Genomic DNA, 21174 nt, shown 5'->3' on the forward strand with positions numbered 1-21174 from the left:
TTGCATCCTGGAGATGAATACTTGGCTACGTGGATGGTGTCATTGAGAGCATTTTAGCTTCCTAGACCATGGTATGATCTTCCAAGGGCTGCTGAGCAGGGATGGTGTGCATCTAACAAAGAAGGGAAGAAGTGTCTTTGCCAGTGTCTTTGAAGTGTCTTTATTCTACTAAAGAGGGCTTTAAACTAGAAGTGATGGGATTCCCATGGAATTTTTTCGCCATTTCTTGACTTTTTTGTTCTCCTCCTTTCCATGGTTAGAGTGGTGACCTGGAATATTGAGGGGAGGGGGGAGGGGGTTACTTCCCCAGTGAAGCGCACAAAAATTCTCCAAGCTTTACATTGTCTTGCTGCAGGAGACACACCTTACTGCAGTGGAGCATTCTAAACTTCGGAGGGGATGGGTGAGCACTTGTGTTGCGGTAGCTGGTTCGGGAAGGAAATGTGGAGTTGCCATTCTAGTTCGTAAGGGGGTGGTTAATCTCCTTGATACCGTGGCGGCTGACTCTGAGGGCCGATACATTTTTTGTAAGGCCCAGATTGCGGGTCGCATTGTCCTTCTGGGTAGTGTTTATGCTCCAAATTCTTATAACTGTAAATTTTATCAGGCAGATGAGTGTCTTGGTTTGTTGGTGTTTTTGTGTATTGGATCAATGAGATTTGGGTATTGGTGTGTTGGGATGAGGACAATTGGGTGTTGTGGGGCCCCTGGGTTGTGGGGTAAGTGAGAATGTCTTGTTTGTTGGTGTTTTGGTACACTGGATCCATTAGATTTGGGATTTGTTGGGGGTCTTGGTGTGTTAGAATGAGGACACTTGTGTGCTGTGGTGCACTGAGTCGTGGGGCAAGTGAGAGTGTCTAGTTTTCTCGTTGTTTTGGTGCATTGGATCCATGAGATTTGAGTTTTGTCAGGGTGTCCAACCTTTTGGCTTCCCCGGGCCGCATTGGCCGGAAAAAAATTTTCTGGGGCCGCACAAACAATAACACTAGCCGATGAACAAAAAAAGGGTTGAGCAGGTCCCAAATCTGCAATCACTAATATAGAAGATGTATATATCTAATAATAAACCTTCATTAAAGGGACACTTGAGAGGAACCCAAAAAAGCAGTAATACTTACCCTGACTGAGTGATCCCTCCATGTGCACCGCTGACATTGGAAGCAGCCACAGGCTTCCGCATCCCCACTCTGATGAGCAGGGATGCGTGCTCCTGGTTCTCCCATTCACTTCTATTACAGCTACGGTGAGCCTCATCAGAGCGGGGCTGCTGCATCAGCTGTCAGGAGCGCACGTGGAGGATCGTTCAGTCAGGGTAAATATTACTGCTTTTTTGGGCCTCCCACTTTGAGCTTGGGCTCCCTCAAAATGAACATCTCTCCTGCTGTAGGTAGTAGGGATCCCCAAGCCTCACTAACTGACAGCCACCTCCTCCCCCTCCAACTTCCCAAGTTCTGCAGGTGGAAGCAATATTGCAGAGCTGCTGCCTTCTCTCCTCCCTTCCCCCCCCCCCTTGGCTCCCATGCATGCATGGAGGATATTGCCATTGGCTACAAAGCTTGGAGAGTTTGAGTTGCCAGACTGGAGGAAGATGTCTTCAGGTGGCAGGGCTTGGGAATCCCCACTAGCTCAAGTATTTATAAATTGCACTCAGGCAGGGTAGAAACTTTGGTGCCCATCCACTAATTTTGGGCTCCAGTCCCTCCCCCAAATCAACTGTAGAGGACTACACCACTGAATACAAAAATAATTGTGATGCACTATGCACATATCCCAAAGCTAACATATTCCAGTTAATAAATTCAAAATAAAAAAATTTTTTCCTACCTTGTTGTCTGGATGTTTTGTTTTCCCAGTTTCTCTTTCTGCTTTTTCTCTATCTTCAACTAATTCTCTTTCTAGTGTCTGCTGTCCATTTTTTTCTCCTCTTCTGTCGTTCCATTTCCTTCTTAAGCCTATCTCCAACGTATTGATTTTTCCCTTTCAGCTTTCTTAACTTTTTCTTTTCTGCCTCTGTCCACTCAAATCTTGCCTTCTTTCTCATCCTTCTTTTTAAATGTTCAGCTATATCTCAATTCTCCATCTTCTCTCAGTCCCTAGCTCTCCCATTTCCCATCTCACTCCTTTCCCAGCCTCCTATTCCCTTCTATCTACTCCCCATTACCACATTTCTACCACTGTACTCACTGCTCTCTCACTTGTCATCTCCCTTTTGACCTCATCCACATGGCTCACCACTTTCAGAATCCCCCTCCCTCTCTCCACTGGTCAGGCTATAACTCCCTGTCCCTTTCTACACTGGTCAGGCTATAATTCCCTGTCCCTTTCTTTCCATCCCTAGTATCATCTTATCCCAGCTCTCTTCCCTCCTGCCCTTCCATGGTTCCATCTCTCCTTCTCTATCTCCATGGTCCAACATTTTGCTCCTTCTCTTTTCTGTTTTTCTTCTTCTCTTCCCCATTGATGCTGAACAATGAAATGGAGAAAAAAAAGAGAGATGCTGCTTCTCTCTGCCTTCTATCCTCTGCCTTCCATTCACAGGCCTAAATTTTTTTCCTCCCTCCCATCCCTAGATCCAACTTCTCTCCCTTTCTCTTCCCAACTGCCCCCCATCTCATCTCTCCCCCTGTCTGCCTGCCTCCCTTCCCCTGGTTCACCATTTCTTCCTTTCTCTTGCCAACAGTTCTCCCTTCAAGTATCTCTTTCCCTCTTCCTCCACACTACCCCAGGTCCAACTTCTCTCCCTTCAAACCATTGCCCACCATCTCTCTCTCTGTCCTCTGTTTCTGGCTCCATATGCTCTCCCCCCAGGCCCAATCTGGCACTTCTTTTAATACCCTCCACCCCCAAAAAAAAACCCCAACATCGAGGAGGCTTCCTCGGCCCAGCATGTTCGCCCCCTTCTCTTTGTGCCCATGCACTTCTACCTAACTCCTCTCCCACCACCATGTCAATTAATTCTCTCTCTGTCTCCGTCCCTCCTCTCTCTGCCCAACAGTTCTCTTTCTTTATCTCCCCAATTGCATCATCTCTTTCCTTCTCTGACACCCAATTCTCCCTTTCTATTATCTCCCTCACCTCTGCATCTCTTTCCCTCACTTCCTCCATTCTTCCATCTTATGGCTCATGCTTTCCTCTATCTGTCCTAAGTTCATGCCCCTCCCTCCTTCCTTCCAATAATTTTTCCTAAGTTTATGCTCCCTCCTTCTCAAGTCTCACGCCCTTCTCCCTTTCTCCCTTCTGAGCCCTGGGTGTTTACCTTTTTCCTGCTCCCTCCTCCGTCTTGCAGCGTTCACTCAAAGCCGCAGGCAGCGGCTCCCATGCGCCTTCCACGGCTGATCTGGACGCGTTCCTTCAACACGACCGTCTCCCTTTCTCCATTCTGGGCCACGGATGTTTACCTTTTTCCTGCTCCCTCCTCTGTCTTGAAGTGTTCACTCAAAGCCAGAGGGAATGCTTCCAGGTCAGCCATAGGAAGCACGTAGGAGCTGCTGCCCGCGGCTTTGAGTGAATGTTGCATGACGGAGGAGGGAGCCGGCAAAACATTAAACAGCTGGGGGCGGCATAAGGAAAACACCGCATTGAATTCGAACACGAATGGGGCCACACAAAATTCTTCACCGGGCCACGGGTTGGACACCCCTGTTTTAGTGCATTGGATTGAGGAGCTTTGGGTTTTGTTAGAGGTGTTGGTGTGTTGGGATGAGAACACTTGAGTACTGTGGGGTGCTAGGTTGTGGAGTGAGAATGTCTTGGTTTATCAGTGCTCTGGTGCATTGGATCTATGAGCTATGGGTTTTCTCAGGGGTGTTGGTGTGTTGGGATGAGGACTCTTGAGTATTGTGGGGCACTGGGATGTGGGGCAGGTGAGAGGGTCTTGTTTTGTCGTTGTTTTGGTGCACTGGATCCTTGAGCTTTGGGTTTTCTCAGGGGTGCTGGTGTGTTGGGATGAGGACACTTCGGTGTTGTGGGGCACTGTGTCGGGGGGTAAGTGAGAATGTCTTGGTTTGTCAGTGTTTTGGTGCATTGGATCCATGAGATTTGGATTTTGTCAGGGTTTGAGTTTTGTTTTGGTGCATTGGATTGAGGAGCTTTGGGTTTTGTTAGAGGTGTTGGTGTGTTGGTATGAGGACACTTGAGTATTGTGGAGCACTGGGTCATGGAGTGAGATGGTCTTGTTTTGTAGTTTTTTGGTGCACTGGATCCTTGAGTTTGGGGTTTTCTCAGGGGTGCTGGTGTGTTGGGATGAGGACTCTTCGGTGTTGTGGGGCACTGTGTCGGGGGGTAAGTGAGAATGTCTTGGTTTGTCAGTGTTTTGGTGCATTGGATCCATGAGATTTGGATTTTGTCAGGGTTTGAGTTTTGTTTTGGTGCATTGGATTGAGGAGCTTTGGGTTTTGTTAGAGGTGTTGGTGTGTTGGTATGAGGACACTTGAGTATTGTGAAGCACTGGGTCATGGAGTGAGATGGTCTTGTTTTGTAGTTTTTTGGTGCACTGGATCCTTGAGTTTGGGGTTTTCTCAGGGGTGCTGGTGTGTTGGGATGAGGACTCTTCGGTGTTGTGGGGCACTGTGTCGGGGGGTAAGTGAGAATGTCTTGGTTTGTCAGTGCATTGGATCCATGAGATTTGGATTTTGTCAGGGTTTGAGTTTTGTTTTGGTGCATTGGATCCATGAGATTTGGATTTTGTCAGGGTTTGAGTTTTGTTTTGGTGCATTGGATTGAGGAGCTTTGAGTTTTGTTAGAGGTGTTGGTGTGTTGGTATGAGGACACTTGAGTATTGTGGAGCACTGGGTCATGGAGTGAGATGGTCTTGTTTTGTAGTTTTTTGGTGCATTGGATCCATGAGCTTTGGGGTTGGTCAGGAGTGTTGGTGTGTTCGGATGAGGATACTTGGGTGTTGTGGGGCACTGGGTTATAGGGCAGATGAGTGTCTTGGTTTGTCAGTGTCCTGGTGGTTTAAATCCATGAGATTTGGGTTTTGTCAGAGTTTGGATTTTGTTTTGGTGCATTGGATTGAGGAGCTTTGAGTTTTGCTAGGGGTGTTGGTATGCTGGGATGAGGACACCTGGGTGTTTTGGGATGCTGGGTCTTGTTTTGTGCCTGTTTTGATGCACTTGATAAATGAGCTTTGGGTTTTGTCAGGGGTGTTGGTGTGTTGGGATGAGGACTCTTGAGTACTGTGGGGTGCTGGGTCATGGACTGAGAGGGTCTTGTTTTGAGGTGTTTTGGTGCCCTTGATCCATGAGCTTTGGGTTTGTTTTTGTTTTTTAATTCTTTATTCATTTTAAAACTGACAAACAAGTGATTAATATTAAAACATTACATTACTAATAAAATATACAGCACTTGACATTCTTATACATATAATCCATTAAAGTAGAAATTATAACCCTTTCCCCCCCACCCATCAATTCTTCAATGAAAATTTTCATAATACATACAGAAATCCAATCATTAAATAAAAATATTAATCATCAAATTTCCCCCCCTCCCCCCAATAAAATACATGTATGCATCAGAAAGGAAAACGATGTTCATTCATTACAATAATTTTCTAATGGCCCCCAGATCTTTATAAAGTTGTTATAATTACTTTTCTGTACAGCAATTGCTCTTTCCATTTTAAAAATGTGACAAAGTGAATTCCACCAAAAAGAATAATTAAGATTTGTATAATTTTTCCAATTAGCCGTAATGTGCTGAATTGCCACCCCTGTCATTATTAATAGAAGTTTGTTATTATAAGATGAAATTTGACTTGTTCCTCATAGCCATGCCAAACAGAATAGTATCATAAGACAAAGCAACATGATTTTCAAGTAAACGGTTAACCTGCGTCCAAATTGAATTCCAAAATAATTTAATACAGGGACAGTAAAAAAGTAAATGATCCAATGTCCCTACTTCCAGATTACAATGCCAGGATTTATTAGACTTAGATCTAACTACTTTTGCAAACGAACTGGGGTCCAAAAAGCTCTATGCCTCATAGATGCTGACATTGTATATCTCATTCTCCAAGACCAAATTAGTGGCCATTGAGATGCAGAAATTTGCTGCCTTATCTCAATACTCCAAATGTCTCTAAGACCATTTTTTGTTTTTTTATTCACATATCCAGATAATAATTTATACCTCAAAGCGGCTTGATGTCCCAGGAAATCCGCTTAAAAACAAAGGAACTCCAGACTATATTGATTATTCAGATTTTTCCATTCAGGGAACCCTACCTGAACAGCCTGCTTCAACTGCAACCATTTAAAATTTTGTGATTTATTAAGACCAAATCTATGTTGCAGCTGTGAAAATTCAAGCAGTTTACCATCTGAAATAATGTCATTTAGAGTTCGAATGCCTGCAATGATCCAGGTTTTCCATAAGATTTTAGATCCGCCAATTTGAATCTTGGAATTAATCCATAAAGATTGATTTGTAGATTTACTTATTGGAATAGGTGTTAAATTGCTAATATATCTCAATGTTTTCCATGTATCTGATAAAATTCTGTTCTCTTATATCTTCTAGGTATTCTAATACTGGGCACATGAACCAAATTTAAGGGAAACAAGAGACGCCATTCTAAATAGAGCCAATCCGGTGCATTCTCAAAGAGTTCTGGGAAGATCCAATACATACTTTGACGTAAAATATAGACTTGATGATACCTATAAAAATTAGGAAAATTTACCCCACCCTCCTCAATTAGCCTTTGAAGAGATACTAAAGCAATTCTATGCATTTTACCTTGCCAAAGAAATTTCATAAGGATACCATTAAGTTTTTTATAAAAGGACCCATGAAAAAAGATTGGTATCATACTCATTTGATGACAAACTATAGGTAATATCATCATTTTAATAGTTTGAACTCTCCCCCACCAAGAAATATATAATGGATTCCATTGCTCACATAACTCTGTAACTCTTTTTAATAAAAGTTTTTCATTCTCTTTAACTGTATCGTCTAAATTATTTTTAATCATAATACCTGGCACTGGGTCATGGGATAAGTGAGAGGGTCTTGTTTTGTGGGTGCTTTGGTGCATTGAATGGAAGAGTATGGGTTTAGGGTGTTGGTGTGGTGGGATGTGAACACTTGGGTGTTGTGGAGCACTGGGTCGTGGGGTAAGTGTGAGGTCTTGTTTTGTGGGTGTTTTGGTGCATTGAATTGAAGAGTTTGGGTTTAGGGTGTTGGTGTGTTTGGGATTTGGGATTTGTCGGGGGTGTTGTTGTGTTGGAATGAGGACACTTGGGTGTTGTGGGGTACAGGGTCGTGGGATAAGTGAGAGGGTCTTGTTTTGTGGGTGCTTTGGTGCATTGAATTGAAGAGTTTGAGTTTAGGGGTGTTGGTGTGTTGGGATGTGGACATTTGGGTGTTGTGAGCACTGGGTCGTGGGGTAAGTGTGAGGCTCCTGTTTTGTGGGTGTTTTGGTGCATTGAATTGAAGAGTTTGGGTTTAGGGTGTTGGTGTGTTGGGATGTGGACACTTGAGTATTGTGGGGCACTGGGTCATAGATTGAGAGGGTCTTGTTTTGTGGGTGTTTTGGTGCACTTGATCGATAGCTTGTTTGGGTTTTGTTAGGGGTGTTGGTGTGTTGGGATGAGGACACTTGGGTGTTGTGAGCACTGGGTCGTGGTGTAAGTGAGAGGCACTTGTTTTGTGGGTGTTTTCGTGCACTGGATCCATGAGCTTTGGATATTGTTCTGGTGCATTCCATCATTGAGCTTTGGGATTTGTCGGGGGTGTTGTTGTGTTGGAATGAGGACACTTGGGTGTTGTGGGGTACAGGGTCGTGGGATAAGTGAGAGGGTCTTGTTTTGTGGGTGCTTTGGTGCATTGAATTGAAGAGTTTGGGTTTAGGGGTGTTGGTGTGTTGGGATGTGGACATTTGGGTGTTGTGAGCACTGGGTCGTGGGGTAAGTGAGAGGCTCCTGTTTTGTGGGTGTTTTGGTGCATTGAATTGAAGAGTTTGGGTTTAGGGTGTTGGTGTGTTGGGATGTGTACACTTGGGTGTTGTGGGGCACTGGGTCGTGGGGTAAGTAAGAGGCTCTTGTTTTGTGGGTGTTTTAGTGCTTTGAATTGAAGAGTTTGGGTTTAGGGGTGTTGGTGTGTTGGGATGTGTACACTTGGGTGTTGTGAGCACTGGGTCGTGGGGTAAGTGAGAGTCTCGTGTTTTAGTGCTTTGAATTGAAGAGTTTGGGTTTAGGGGTGTTGGTGTGTTGGGATGTGGACACTTGGGTGTTGTGGAGCACTGGGTCGTAGAATGAGAGGGTCTTGTTTTGTGGGTGTTTTGGTGCATTGAATTGAAGAGTTTGGGTTTAGGGGTGTTGGTGTGTTGGGATGTGGACACTTGGGTGTTGTGGGGCACTGAGTCGTAGAGTGAGAGGGTCTTGTTTTGTGGGTGTTTTGGTGCACTTGATCGATGAGCTTGTTTGGGTCTTGTTCTGGTGCATTCGATCTATGAGCTTTGGTTTTGTTCTGGTGCATTCGATCCATGAGCTTTGGGTTTTGTCAGGGGTGTTGGTGTGTTGGAATGAGCACATTTGGATGTTGTGGGGCACTGGGTCGTAGAGTGAGAGGCTCTTGTTTTGTGGGTGTGCTAGTATATTCCATCCATGAGTTTTGGGATTTGTCGGGGGTGTTGGTGTGTTGGGATGTGGACACTTGGGTGTTGTGGAGCACTGGGTCGTAGAGTGAGAGGCTCTTGTTTTGCATTCCATCCATGACTTTGGTGTTGGGATCGGGCGCTGCAATCTGTCAGTTTTTCGTCTGTCTCGACGCGGTCTTTCTTCCTCCCGGCCCCTGGGGCTGCCGCGGCTGATTGAAAGCCGAGTCAATTAGTCGTGCAATCGATGTGGTTCCGACGCTGGAGCGTCTCGGGAAATTAGGACTCGTCCCCGGGAGGCGCAGCCCCGAGCGCCGCTAATTACCGCCTCTCAGCCTCGGGTCACTGCAATCTCCGGCGGCTGCTGCCTTGATTAGGTCGTTAGCTCTTTGCAAGGCAATTGCATCCCGTCTGGCGCTTTGCTCGCTGGGGTCATTTATCTCGCAATTGCATTCTTGCAGCAGATCCGACACCTGTTTCAGGCAGCGCTTAACCCCTGCTGTCCTGCATGCAGATGGGAAGCAGCTTGACCCCCCACGTCCACCATTTCGGGATCTCTATCGGTCAATGCCCCCTCGATCCAGAAGATGCATTTCAGACCTAGTCAAGAGTCCTTCAAAACCAGCCCCACTATCCCAAATAAGGACATTTCCATCCCCCACATTCAACCTTCCCCCTCCCCCGCCCCCCAGATGTAATTAGATACTGACAGAATTTTTGATTATTTGTGGAAACGAATTTAAACCACTATGCAGCTGACATTTGGGGCTGAATTAAATTAAATATAAATATTCAGTACACACCTAATAATAATAATCAAGAGATTTATATTTCCCAGAGATGACAGAGAAATCCAAAGACTTCCCATAAGCAGGAAAACTCTGTGTAATGCAGAAACCGCAGCTGGAAAGGTGAGAAATGTGACCTGAGTGGGACAATGAAGAGCAGCGTCATCTTTGCACTCTGAGATTTTGTTATACTACATGCAGTGGCGTACCTAGGGTATGTGGCACCCAGGGCCCATCATTTTTTGACACCCCCCCCCCCCCCCATGTAAAAAAATATTTTTTGTTATGACCATGAAACGGAATAAATGGTCAGAATAGAAACAGGCAGTGAAAATTTTCTTTTATTGAACCTCATATATGTAACATTATTCCAAACATAACATAACATAAATTATGTCTAAATTGTCATGACATTAGAAGTACATATGGAGTAGTTGCAGGTGATGCTTGGGACAGTTCTGATTGTGTTAGTTCGGTTTTATGTGTTTTTTGAATAGAAGGGTTTTTATTTCTTTTTTGAAGGTTTTGTAGTTTGTGGTCGATGTCAATTGGTTGTAGAGTTGGGGGTCGAGTGTTGCAGCTCGAATGGCTAGGAGGTTGTCGAACTGTTTTTTTCTTTTGACGTTTTTGGTTGGAGGGTGTGTGAATGGTGCGTGAGTTCTCCTATGTCTGGTTGAGGTGGATTGAATTATTTAGCTGAAGAAATTAGTTACCCCCCCCCATTCCACACACATTAATTCTCTTCCATTTTTGTTCCCATTATAAAAAACACTTAAGTTCTCAGAAAAAAAATACATTAAAATAAGAAGTGAAAACAAAGGCCCCTACAGATGAGAACATAACATAAGAATAGCCTAACTGGGTCAGACCAATAGTCCATCATGCCCAGTAGCCCATTCTCATGGTAGCCAATCCAGGTCACTAGTACCTGGTCAAAACCCAACATTCCATGCTACCGATCCAGGGCAAGCAAACACTTTCCCCATGTCTTAATAACAGATTATGGACTTTTTCTCCAGGAATTTGTCCAAACATTTCTTAAAACCAGCTACACTATCTGCTTTTACCATAACTTCTGGCCACTTCATTTTTAAGTTTAGATCTTTCCTTTCAAACAGAGACTTTGCTAGATGTCAAATACAGCACAAGGTAACTTCACATGGACTTAGCTGTGCAGGAAATGTGAATCTCCTCATACACCCACCATATAGTGCAAAAATGTGCAAAGGTCTGTTTTTTTCTTTCGATCACTACATAGCCTAATGCCACACAAGCAGCGCTGTTACAAACATATTCTGTAGGTCAATGCTAAGGTTAACAAAGTTTCCTTCCTTGGACCAGAAGGAGATACTCTTGGAGATGCAATTGGTCGCCGTACCTCAAGAAGGACATGGCAGTACTTGAGAGAGTCCAAAGGAGAGCAACGAAACTGGTAAGAGGGCTGGAACACTGCCCATACGCCGAGAGGTTGGATAGGCTGGGGCTCTTCTCTCTGGAAAAAAGGAGGCTCAGGGGAGATATGATAGAGACCTTCAGGATCATGAGGGGCATAGAGAGGGTGGATAGGGACAGATTCTTCAGGCTGAAGGGGACAATAGGTACGAGAGGGCATTCGGAGAAACTGAAGGGAGATAGGTTCAAAACAAATGCAAGGAAGTTTTTTTTCACCCAAAGGGTCGTGGACACCTGGAATGCGCTACCGGAGGAAGTGATCAGGAAGAGTACGGTACAGGGATTCAAACAGGGATTGGACGGATTCCTGAGGGATAAAGGGATCGTGGGATACTGAGAGAGGTGCTGGGATGTAACACAGGTATAGAAAGCTAACCAGGTAATAAGTATAGAAACCCAACCAGGTCGTGCATGTGCAAGACCGGAGGGTTAGGACTTCGATGGGAAGATAGGACTCAATGGGAAACCAAGGTGGCAAGGGGGCCCCTTCTGGTGATTCAGACAGGTCATGACCTGTTTGGGCCGCCGCGGGAGCGGACTGCTGGGCAGGATGGACCTATGGTCTGACCCGGCGGAGGCACTGCTTATGTTCTTATACTGACAAACCACTGGAAGAGATCCCAAAACAACACCCAAAGACCCACTCAGTGTGTGAACCAGTTGAGTGGAGTGGACTAATTAGGGGGTGGAAATGGGCCCGGAGTTTGCTCAGCAGAATTTCCCAGACCACCTCTTCCTCTCAACATATTGACATGCTGCCACCACCACCACTAGGAACACCTCACTGGGTAGGCCAGCAATGCTATAAACTTTATAAAACACATTATTATATTTTCTTATAAAGCACATATTTTAACTGAACTCTCTGACATCCTCAGCTTTTCCATTCACAAAAATAGAAGGAAGAAAAGTTCCTATTTCCTGCTGTCTCATGCCCCCGGCCTATACAATATTTTTCTTCCGCAGACCCTTCAAAAGTCTGACCAAATCCTCGTTTCACTTGCATTATAAAGTACTGATGATGCCATCTCTCCCCAATCCCAGGTCCTAAAGTCTAAGACAGTAGCGCAAACTAATGCTGCCAGATTCAGGAAAAAAAATTTCGATTCGATTCAGCCTATTGAATTGGTTTTTCAATTCGATTTTCCTGCCCAGTTGGGTGATTTTTTTCAAAACTCCTGGTGGGTTTTATAGCTTTTTCACCCCCTTTGGCTTCTCCTAACCACACTGGCGCTGTGGTGTAAATAAAATAAAGAAACAAAAGGACTTTTCCTCTCTCTGTTAAATCCTAGCTCATGTTTGCGGTCTAACACCAGCTCTGGCAGGATACACATTTCAAATCTGACATATTGTAATCACAAAACAGAAAATAAAATTAGTTTTTCTACCTTTTGTTGTCTGGTTATTTTTCAAATCTTGTTGGTCCAAGGCTCTGGTTGTTTTGGTTGCCAGGGTCTCCTTCTTTCTTCTTTCTCCGTGCTAACCATAAGAACATAAGAACATAAGAAGTTGCCTCCACTGGGTCAGACCAGAGGTCCATCTCGCCCAGCGGTCCGCTCCCGCGGTGGCCCATCAGGTCTGCGACCTGTGAAGTGGTTTCTGACCACTTCTATAACCTACCTCAAGTTCTATCTGTACCCCTCTATCCCCTTATCCTCCAGGAACCTATTCAAACCTTCCTTGAACCCCTGTACCGAGTTCTGGCCTATCACTTCCTCCGGAAGCGCGTTCCATGTGTCCACCACCCTCTGGATAAAAAAGAACTTCCTAGCATTTGTTCTAAACCTTTCCCCTTTCAATTTCTCAGAGTGACCCCTAGTGCTTGTGGCTCCCCACAGTTTGAAGAATCTGTCCTTATTCACTTTCTCAATGCCCTTAAGGATTTTGAAGGTTTCTATCATGTCCCCTCTAAGTCTCCTCTTCTCCAGGGAGAACAGCCCCACCATTTTTAACCTGTCAGCGTATGAAAAATTTTCCATACCTCTTATCAGTTTAGTCGCCCTCCTCTGCACTCCCTCGAGTACCGCTATGTCCTTCTTGAGGTATGGCGACCAGTATTGAACACAGTACTCCAGGTGCGGGCGCACCATTGCGCGATACAGCGGCATGATGACCTCCTTCGTCCTGGTCGTGATACCCTTTTTGATGATGCCCAGCATTCTGTTTGCTTTCTTTGAGGCTGTCGCACACTGTGCCGATGGTTTCAGTGATGTGTAGACCATCACCCCCAGGTCCCTTTCAAGGTTACTCACCCCTAGCAGTGTTCCCCCCATTTTGTAGCTGAACATCGGGTTCTTTTTCCCTACATGCATGACCTTGCATTTCTCTACATTAAAATTCATTTGCCATCTCTGTCCACCCCTTCCGTTTCCCTTTCCTGCCCCGGATATCTGGCATCTTTCCTTATTTTCATCTCCCCCCACAGATCCACCTTTTCTTAACTACCCTTTCATCCAGCAGCTCTCCCCTCCTTCCCCACCACCCCAGGGTCCACCATCTCTCCCTTTCTTTTCCCAACTACCCTCCTAACCAGTATCTCTATCCCCCTCCTCCACACCATCCCTTGTGTCCAACTTCTCTCCCTTTCTGTTCCTTCCCTCCCTAAAACCCATGGTCCATCATCTCTCTCCCTCTCCTCTATTTTCAGACCCATTATTTCTTCCCACCCAAAGTCCGGCATATGCACGTCTCTTTGAACCCCTCCCCCTTCCCTCTGTGTACTTCTACACCAGGCCCCCCCTCCCCTAAAGGCCTGTCCCCCCCTTAAAGGTCTGCATCCCACCCCTGAAGGCCTGTCCCCCCCCCTTGAAGGCCTGCACCCCCCCTAAGGCCTGTCCCCCCCTTGAAGGCCTGCCTGCCTGTCCCCCCCCCCCCCGAAGGCCTGCCTGCCTGCCTGGGTTCCCCTTGAAGGCCTGTCCCCCTGAACGCCTGTCTCCCTCCCCACAAGGCCTGCCTGCCCGCCCCACACTGAAGGCCTGCTGCCCCCCCGAAGGACCACTCGCCTCCCCACCACCTCGAAGGACCGCTCTCCCCCACCACCATCACCACCACCACCACGACTACGAAGGACTGCTCATTCCCCTGGCCTCCCCGCACCATTTACCTGGGGAAACAGCCTGCACAAGATCGCTATGCCAGCAATCTTTGCGCTGCTTTGGCTCTATTTCCTCCGTCACGGTCCCACCACTCCTCTGACGTCAGAGGAGAGGTGGGACCGCGGCGGAGGAAACAGCCAAAGCAGGCAAAGATTGCTGGCATCGCAATCTTGTGCAGGCTGTTTCCCCAGGTAAATGGTGCCGGGGGGGAGAGAGGGAATCCAAATGCGACACCCGGATGTCGGGGGCTGAACCAGATGCGGGGAGGGGGGGAACCGGACCAGGAGCACCCCCTCAGAGCTTGCACCCGGGGCGGACCCCCCCTTGGTATGCCACTGACTAAATGGCATAAATGCGCAAGAGTTGAGTCTCTTTCAATTGAAAGGGAGCTCTGGAATGAGAGGGCATAGGATGAAGTTAAGAGGTGATAGGAAATACTCTTTTACAGATAGGGTGGTAGATGTGTGGAACAGTCTCTCGGAAGAGCTGGTGGAGACAGAGACTGTGTCTAAATTCAAGAAAACTGGGATAGTCATGTGGGATCTCTTAGAGAAGAAGAGATAATGGTTACTGTGCATGGGCAGACTGGATGAGCCATTTGGCCTTTATCTGCCATCATTTTTCTATGTTTCTATCATACTTATGCATATGCCATTCCTGCATTATTTCTACTCGTTAGGTTTAAATAGCAATTTTTTTTCATTGGAGAAGGGCAAATAGTGGAGTGCCACAGGGATCCATACTGGAACGGTGCTATTTAACATATTCATTAATGATCTGGGAACTGGAACAAGTGAGGTGTTAAAATTTGCAGATAACACAAACTTTTTAAACATATGTAGACTGTAAAACTGTGCAGGAAGATCTTAGGAAACTGGAAAACTGAGCATCCAAATGGCAGATGAAATTTAATGTGGACAAATGCAAAATGATGCACATTGGAAAGAATAATCCACACATCATAGGGCCAACCTTAGGAATCAGTACCCAAGAAACAGATTTAGGTGTCTTTGTAGACAGTATTCTATTCTGTTCTATATAATATTTATGAGGGGCCACTGTCAATGTCTCAGCCCAACCAACAAAGTTGGGCAGTCTCCATCAAGGGCTTTACACTTAGTTCAGCGATTTTCCACTTTTTTCGATTTGTCAGAAAAATATGGAGTGGAAAATTGCTGGACTAAATGTATAGACCTCAATGGGGACTGCCCCAACTTTGTTGGTCGGGCTGAGAACTTTTCAGTGGCCCCCTTGCATAGCCTGCTCTAGTCTTCAATCAGATTCTAGGCAGATAACAATGTTTAAAAATAATACATCAAAGTTCTCAGCAAATTTACAATAAATCAATTAAAATAATTCATTTTTAAAATTTTTTTGAAAAATATAAAATGCTGAAATCTTCTGCCCTGTGTGTGACAGGGGCCAAAACAGCAAAAAAAAAAAAGATGCTAGGACTTATTAGGAAAGGAATGGTAAATAAAAAGAAGAATATAATGCTTCTGGATCTATTTATTGTGAAGCCATGTCCAGGTACCAGAAATAAATACTGTATCTGGATTATGTGTGGATAGCCAGTACTTAATCGAATATAGGTTGAAATTCAGACCTTAACACGTTAAATTAATAGGACCACCTGTTATTTATTTATTTAGAAAACTTTATAAACCGCTTATCAAACCTTCTAAGCAGGATATGTGGCCAGTTACTTAACCAGGTAAGAGCTGAATTTGCTCTCGTATCTGGTTAAGCGCTGACTCTGCCTCTGGACAGCCCACACAATAGCCTTAGGGCCAGATTCACAAGACGGCTCACCGATCCGATCCAGGTCTGGGGGTCCTCATGCAAATAAGGACCCCCAAATGACTGCACGGATCGCTCTCCAGCGACTCCGACACATGCGCTGGCCCTCTGTGCCCGACAAAGCTGTAAAAAAATTTATTTTTTTAAAAAATACTTTTCGCAAGCCCTTTTTACTTTTAACTTTCTGAGCCCGTGGTTTTAACCCACTTTAAACCCAGGCTTGGACTGCAAGGAAGGGTAGGAAAGTAGGGGCTGAGAGCAGGGCAGCCAGAGCAGGGTTTTTACACAAGTGACTGATCCTCAGCAGTCGCTTTTTTTGGATCGGCCAGCCTGTATTTGTTTAGTGAATCGCGTCCTTCCTACTTTGCATGGCATTTCTCCTCATTTTACATTACATTACATTACATTAGGGATTTCTATTCCGCCTGTGCCTTGCGGTTCTAGGCGGATTACAATATAGAAAATATCTGGGACATTCCAGTAGAATTACATTTCAGGATAGGAGTAAGTTACAGGAACAGTGAAGAGTTATGATATTACAATTTCGCAGAAGATATTACTTATTACAGAAGATAGTACATATAGCAGAAGATAATGCATTTTGCAGAGGTAATATATGTCAACTCGATCAGTTAAGTCGGGTGTAGTGTAGAAGAGTTACAGTACATTCTTGATCACAGACAAAGAGATAATATGGATGAGTGATTCCGAAGTCGTTGAATGGGAACTCATTGGATGGTGGTTAGAGTGATGGGAGATATTTTTTGAACAGTAGTGTTTTTATTTCTTTGCGGAACTCTTTTATGTCTGTTGTTTTGGTCAGTAATTTAGAGATGTCAGAGTCTATTTTGGCTGCCTGTGTCCCCAGGAGGTTGTCATAGAGTTTCTTACGACATGTACCGTTGAGTGGTGGATAGGTGAAGAGGTTCTGTGTTCTCCTTTTTCTTGGTGGGTGGTAGTAGTGAAAACGGTTATTTAGGTAACTGGGTGCCGTGCCATGGGTTACTTTGAAAATGAGACAGTAGAGTTTGAATTGTGTTCTTGCTTTTATTGGTAGCCAGTGGGATTCTAGGTATTCATTGGTAATGTGGTCGTATTTGCTGAGTGAATATATGAGTCTGAGGGCTGTGTTCTGGATGGTCTGTAGTTTTTTTATTGTGTTGGTCGGGCAAGGTAGGTAGAGGCTGTTGCAATAGTCGACGATACTTAGTACCATGGATTGGACAATGATCCTGAATTGGTCTTTTTTGAAGAATTTTCTGATTTTTCTTAAATTTCGCATTGTGAAGAATGCTTTTTGGGTGATTTTTTGGATTTGTGTTTGCATTGTGCAGCATCTGTCTAAGTGTATTCCAAGGATTTTGAGGGAGTTCTGTATAGGGTACTTGATTGAGTTTACTTCCAGTTCTGTTAGGGATGGTTTTTTGTCTTTCTCTAGTAATAAGAATTTGGTTTTGTCAGAGTTCAGCTTCAACTTGTGATCTATCATCCATTTATCCACTGTTTCCAATGTAGTTTTCAGGCGTTCTGTGGAGATTGGGTTATGTATGTCGAATTTTCATGCGTGGATCAAATCAGATTGAAGGATGATTGGCCACGAGGCTAGTGAATTGGGTCGGAGGAAAATGGGGTCGCATAGGGGTCGGGATTTGATCGGTGGGCTTAGTGAATCTAGCCCTTAGTGATTAGAGGAAATATTCGGCAGCAGTCTCTGGGTACTGTCACTCAATAGTCCCTTGGGGCTCAGTCAGCATGCGTTGATCGGATAAGCACCTCTCTTATTAACCCTCTCCTGCCCTTTGACAAGTAAAAAACACAGAGCAGACCAGTAGTACCAGGAAAGTTGTGCTGTGTTAAACATTCAAACCCTAAAGTGGCCTCTTTACTGAGATCTCATTTAGAATATTGTGTACTAGTGTTTAAGCCCGTTACATTAACGGCTGCTAGAATATATGTCTGTCTTTCTTTATGTCTGTCTGTCTCTCTCCCTGGCCCCCTTTGTCTATCTGTCTTTCTGTCTGTCTCTCTCTCTGGCCTCCTTTGTCTTTCTGTCCTTCTGTCTGTCTCTCTCCCTGGCCCCCTATCTGTCTGTCTTTCTTTCTGTCTGTCTCTCTCTCTGGACCCCCTGTCTGTCTGTCTCTCTCCCTGGCCCCCTGTCTGTCTGTCTTTCTTTCTTTCTGTCTCTCTCCCTGTCTGTCTTTCTTTTTGTCTGTCTCTCTCCCTGCATGCTGTCTTTCTGTGTGTCTGTCTTTCGTTCTCGTGCGCTGAGACACTTCAGCTCCAGCCCCCTTCTCCCACCTCCCCTTAAATCACTCCTTTTGCCTCCTCCCCAGCCTGAACAACCACCAACCACAGTCCGGATGCTGAGCATCGGTATGCCTGCTTCTGTTATTTGTGTGCTCTCCTTGGTCCTGTTAGATGGAGTGAGGGTGGGAGGGTGGAGTCACTGCCGTGGTTGCCGCCTCCATGCATCCGTGCTTAAGGTGCCTCCGCATGTGCAGTAAAAGGAGCCAGCATCGCTGAGGGAGGGCAATGGGGAAACCGCACATGTGTGACACGGAAGCACAGATCACGGAGGCAGGGATCACAGAGTTTGAAGTACGCATGCGCGCTAAGGGTTTTATTATGATAGATAATTCTGGAGATACACCTTCAAAACAGGAAGAAACAGGATAGAGTCAGTCCAAAAGGCAGCTATTAAAACGGTCAATGATCTTTATCATAAAGCTTTTGAGGACAGACTTAAAGATCTTAATATTTATACTTTGAGAGAAGGGAGATATGATAAAGGCTTTATCTACGTGCTATAAACATGCATGAGGTGAGTCTCTTTCAATTGAAAGAAAATTCTGGAATGAGGGGGCAAACGATGACATTGAAAGGGGGTAGACTCAGAAGTAATGGAGAGGATGGTGAATGCATGCAACGGCCTCCTGGTGGAGATGATGGAAACCAAAAACATATCTGAATTCAAGAATGCTTTGAACAAATACATTGTATTCGTAAGGGAGAGGAAGGGATAGTAGATGGCATCGTTAGGCAGACTAGATAGGACAGATGGTCTTTATCTGCCTTCATGGTAGTATAACAAAGATGAGATATGAAACATGGGTAGATGGAGAGTGGAAGAGCCACAGCTACCCCTCCCTCCATCCTTGAGTGTTACCTCTCTCCTTGACTCTAAGCCCCCACTTCTTTCCCAGACACACTTCCACCATGCTAGCTGTCAGAGCCTGGGCTCCCAACATGTCTCGCTGGCATTTCTTCTGCATTCCTGGACTTCCTGTGACTTGCCCTGCCAGTGGCTTTCAATGGCTATGCCATTTACCAGCACTGTAGCACACCACTGCTGCTTCCTTGTGTGGGGGGTGGGGGCTAGCCTTGATACCTATCCCAACATTCAGCACTACTTCATGACTGACTCTTTTGTACCATTCAGGTTGTTCTTTTTTTGCCAACAAAGCCTGGTATCCAGGCCAGCCTCACTGGCCAATACTGCCTCTTTATGGGCTGCCAGACCTGGGCTTCCCGACACCTTTGCTGCTCAGTGATGGATGGACAGTTAACACATAGCATGTATCATCCACCACAGATAGCATGTGAACATGAGGCCAGTGAAAGAAGCAAGCTTCGTCCTTACAAACCCACTGGAAGATTTTGCGTGGGAAGGAAATGTTCTGTTTGCTCTCTTCCCCCTAGATACAAGTTGCACCAGCTGAAGTTCTCCAGAAGGCACTCAGAGCTCTGCTGCCCAGTTCAGTTAATGGTAGCTCCCTGAGCCACTGATGCCAGCACCTGCATGTGCTCCATATTTGGTAGATAACATGCAAGAGTGCTGGTGTTGGGACCTGCTGGGCAGCAAGGGTCTGGGTGCCTTCAGGGAGGTCTTCTGTTGATGGGGCTCTGTATCCCCACCCAGACCCACCTGTGACTACTCCACTGTAGACTAGCCTGCATAAAGAACCAGCCAATTTTAGGACATGCATGATATCACAAGTTGTACAAGAAGCCAAGGTTTCAGTTTCGATGTGAAATAAGAGCAATAATGAAAAGGCTGTACATTACCTGTATCCTGTCCTCAGGCAACTCTGTTTTCATAGCCAGCATTTCCCTGGCATAAACATCTGGGTAATGAGCCTCATTGAATGCTTTCTCCAGCTCTTCCAGCTGGTAAGAGGTGAAGATGGTCCTGAGGGTATGAAAAAGTCATTGAGAATACAGAACTTATAAATGCACAGAGCTACCAGTCTCGACTCTTCCTTGATGTGAGCCATAGGACCTGTCTCCATAAATGAGTAGCATGTCAGAAGTTTAAAGAAACAGAAAACATGGCGGCAGATAAAGACCATATGGCCTTTGCAGTCTGTTGATCTCTACTATCCCTTCCACACTTTCTTCATTTCAGAGACAATCTTTCTCTCTGCTACCTCTGCTGGGAGGCCATTCCACACATCCCCTATCCTTTCCATAAAGATTTTTCTCTTTAGGTTGCTCCTGTCCTCTTTCACCTTTCTCCTATGCCTTCCAAGGTTTAAATGCACAGGAAGCCAGTTCTGTCTACCTGTTTCAACCACACTTTTCAGAAATAATTTAAGAAAATATTTCTTTACAGAAAATGTCTTGGGGTGCTTGAAACAGCCTCCCAGTGAATATAGTATACATCAAGATGGTATTTGAATTCAAGCATGTATAGGATGAGAATGGAGGATCTCTGATTGGGAGGAAAGGATTCTACAGGTAATTGTTGGGGATGGACAGACTGGAGAGGCCATATGGTCTTTCCCCCAAACTCAACTCTGGTCACTGTGAGAAATGTATCAAATTCATCTGACATGATGCAGATCTGGTAAAAACCATGCTACCTCAAGTCCCACAATCCATCACTCCACAAAGTGCAGTATTTCCATTAATCCAATTACCAGCAATTCAGACTAACCGACTGGTAGCTGCCAGCCTCCTCCTTACTTACACTTCTGTAAAGAGGAACTACATCCACCCCTGACTAAAGCATTGAAAAGGTCAGGTGGAGTAGCTCCCAGAAGGTTCTCTTACCCTTGGCTTTGTCTACATGTGTCCATTGTTTGTGGTTTTAATTCCAGTCTTTCCTCACTGAACACTGAGCAAACATATTTGTTAAGCAATTCTGCTCTCTCCTTGGAAGAACATGAGAATTGCTGCTGCTGGGTCAGACCAATGGTCCATCGTGCCCAGCAGTCCACTCCTGCGGTGGCCCTTAGGTCAAGGACCTGAGCCCTAAATGAGTCTAACCTTACCTGCATATGTTCTTGTCTAGCAGGAACTTGTCTAACTTTGTCTTGAATCCCTGTAGGGTGTTTTCCCTATAACAGCCTCCGGAAGAGCGTTCCAGTTGTCTATCACTCTCTGGATGAAGAAGAACTTCCTTACGTTTGTACGGAATCTATTCCCTTTAACT

The 21174-nt window shown here is 45.3% G+C and overlaps 1 protein-coding gene across 1 annotated transcript in view; it reads right to left on the reverse strand.

Moving 5' to 3' along the window:
• The window catches only part of VSX2 (visual system homeobox 2), a 148843-nt gene that overhangs the window by 91828 nt on the left and 35841 nt on the right, over positions 1–21174 (reverse strand). Inside the window, exon 3 of the mRNA XM_033953277.1 lies at positions 19806–19929. Within this exon, the coding sequence (XP_033809168.1) occupies positions 19806–19929 (124 nt within the window). The remainder of the gene's footprint in view (positions 1–19805; positions 19930–21174) is intronic.

Source organism: Geotrypetes seraphini, chromosome 7, assembly GCF_902459505.1.
Source record: "Geotrypetes seraphini chromosome 7, aGeoSer1.1, whole genome shotgun sequence".
Lineage (NCBI taxonomy): Eukaryota > Metazoa > Chordata > Amphibia > Gymnophiona > Dermophiidae > Geotrypetes > Geotrypetes seraphini.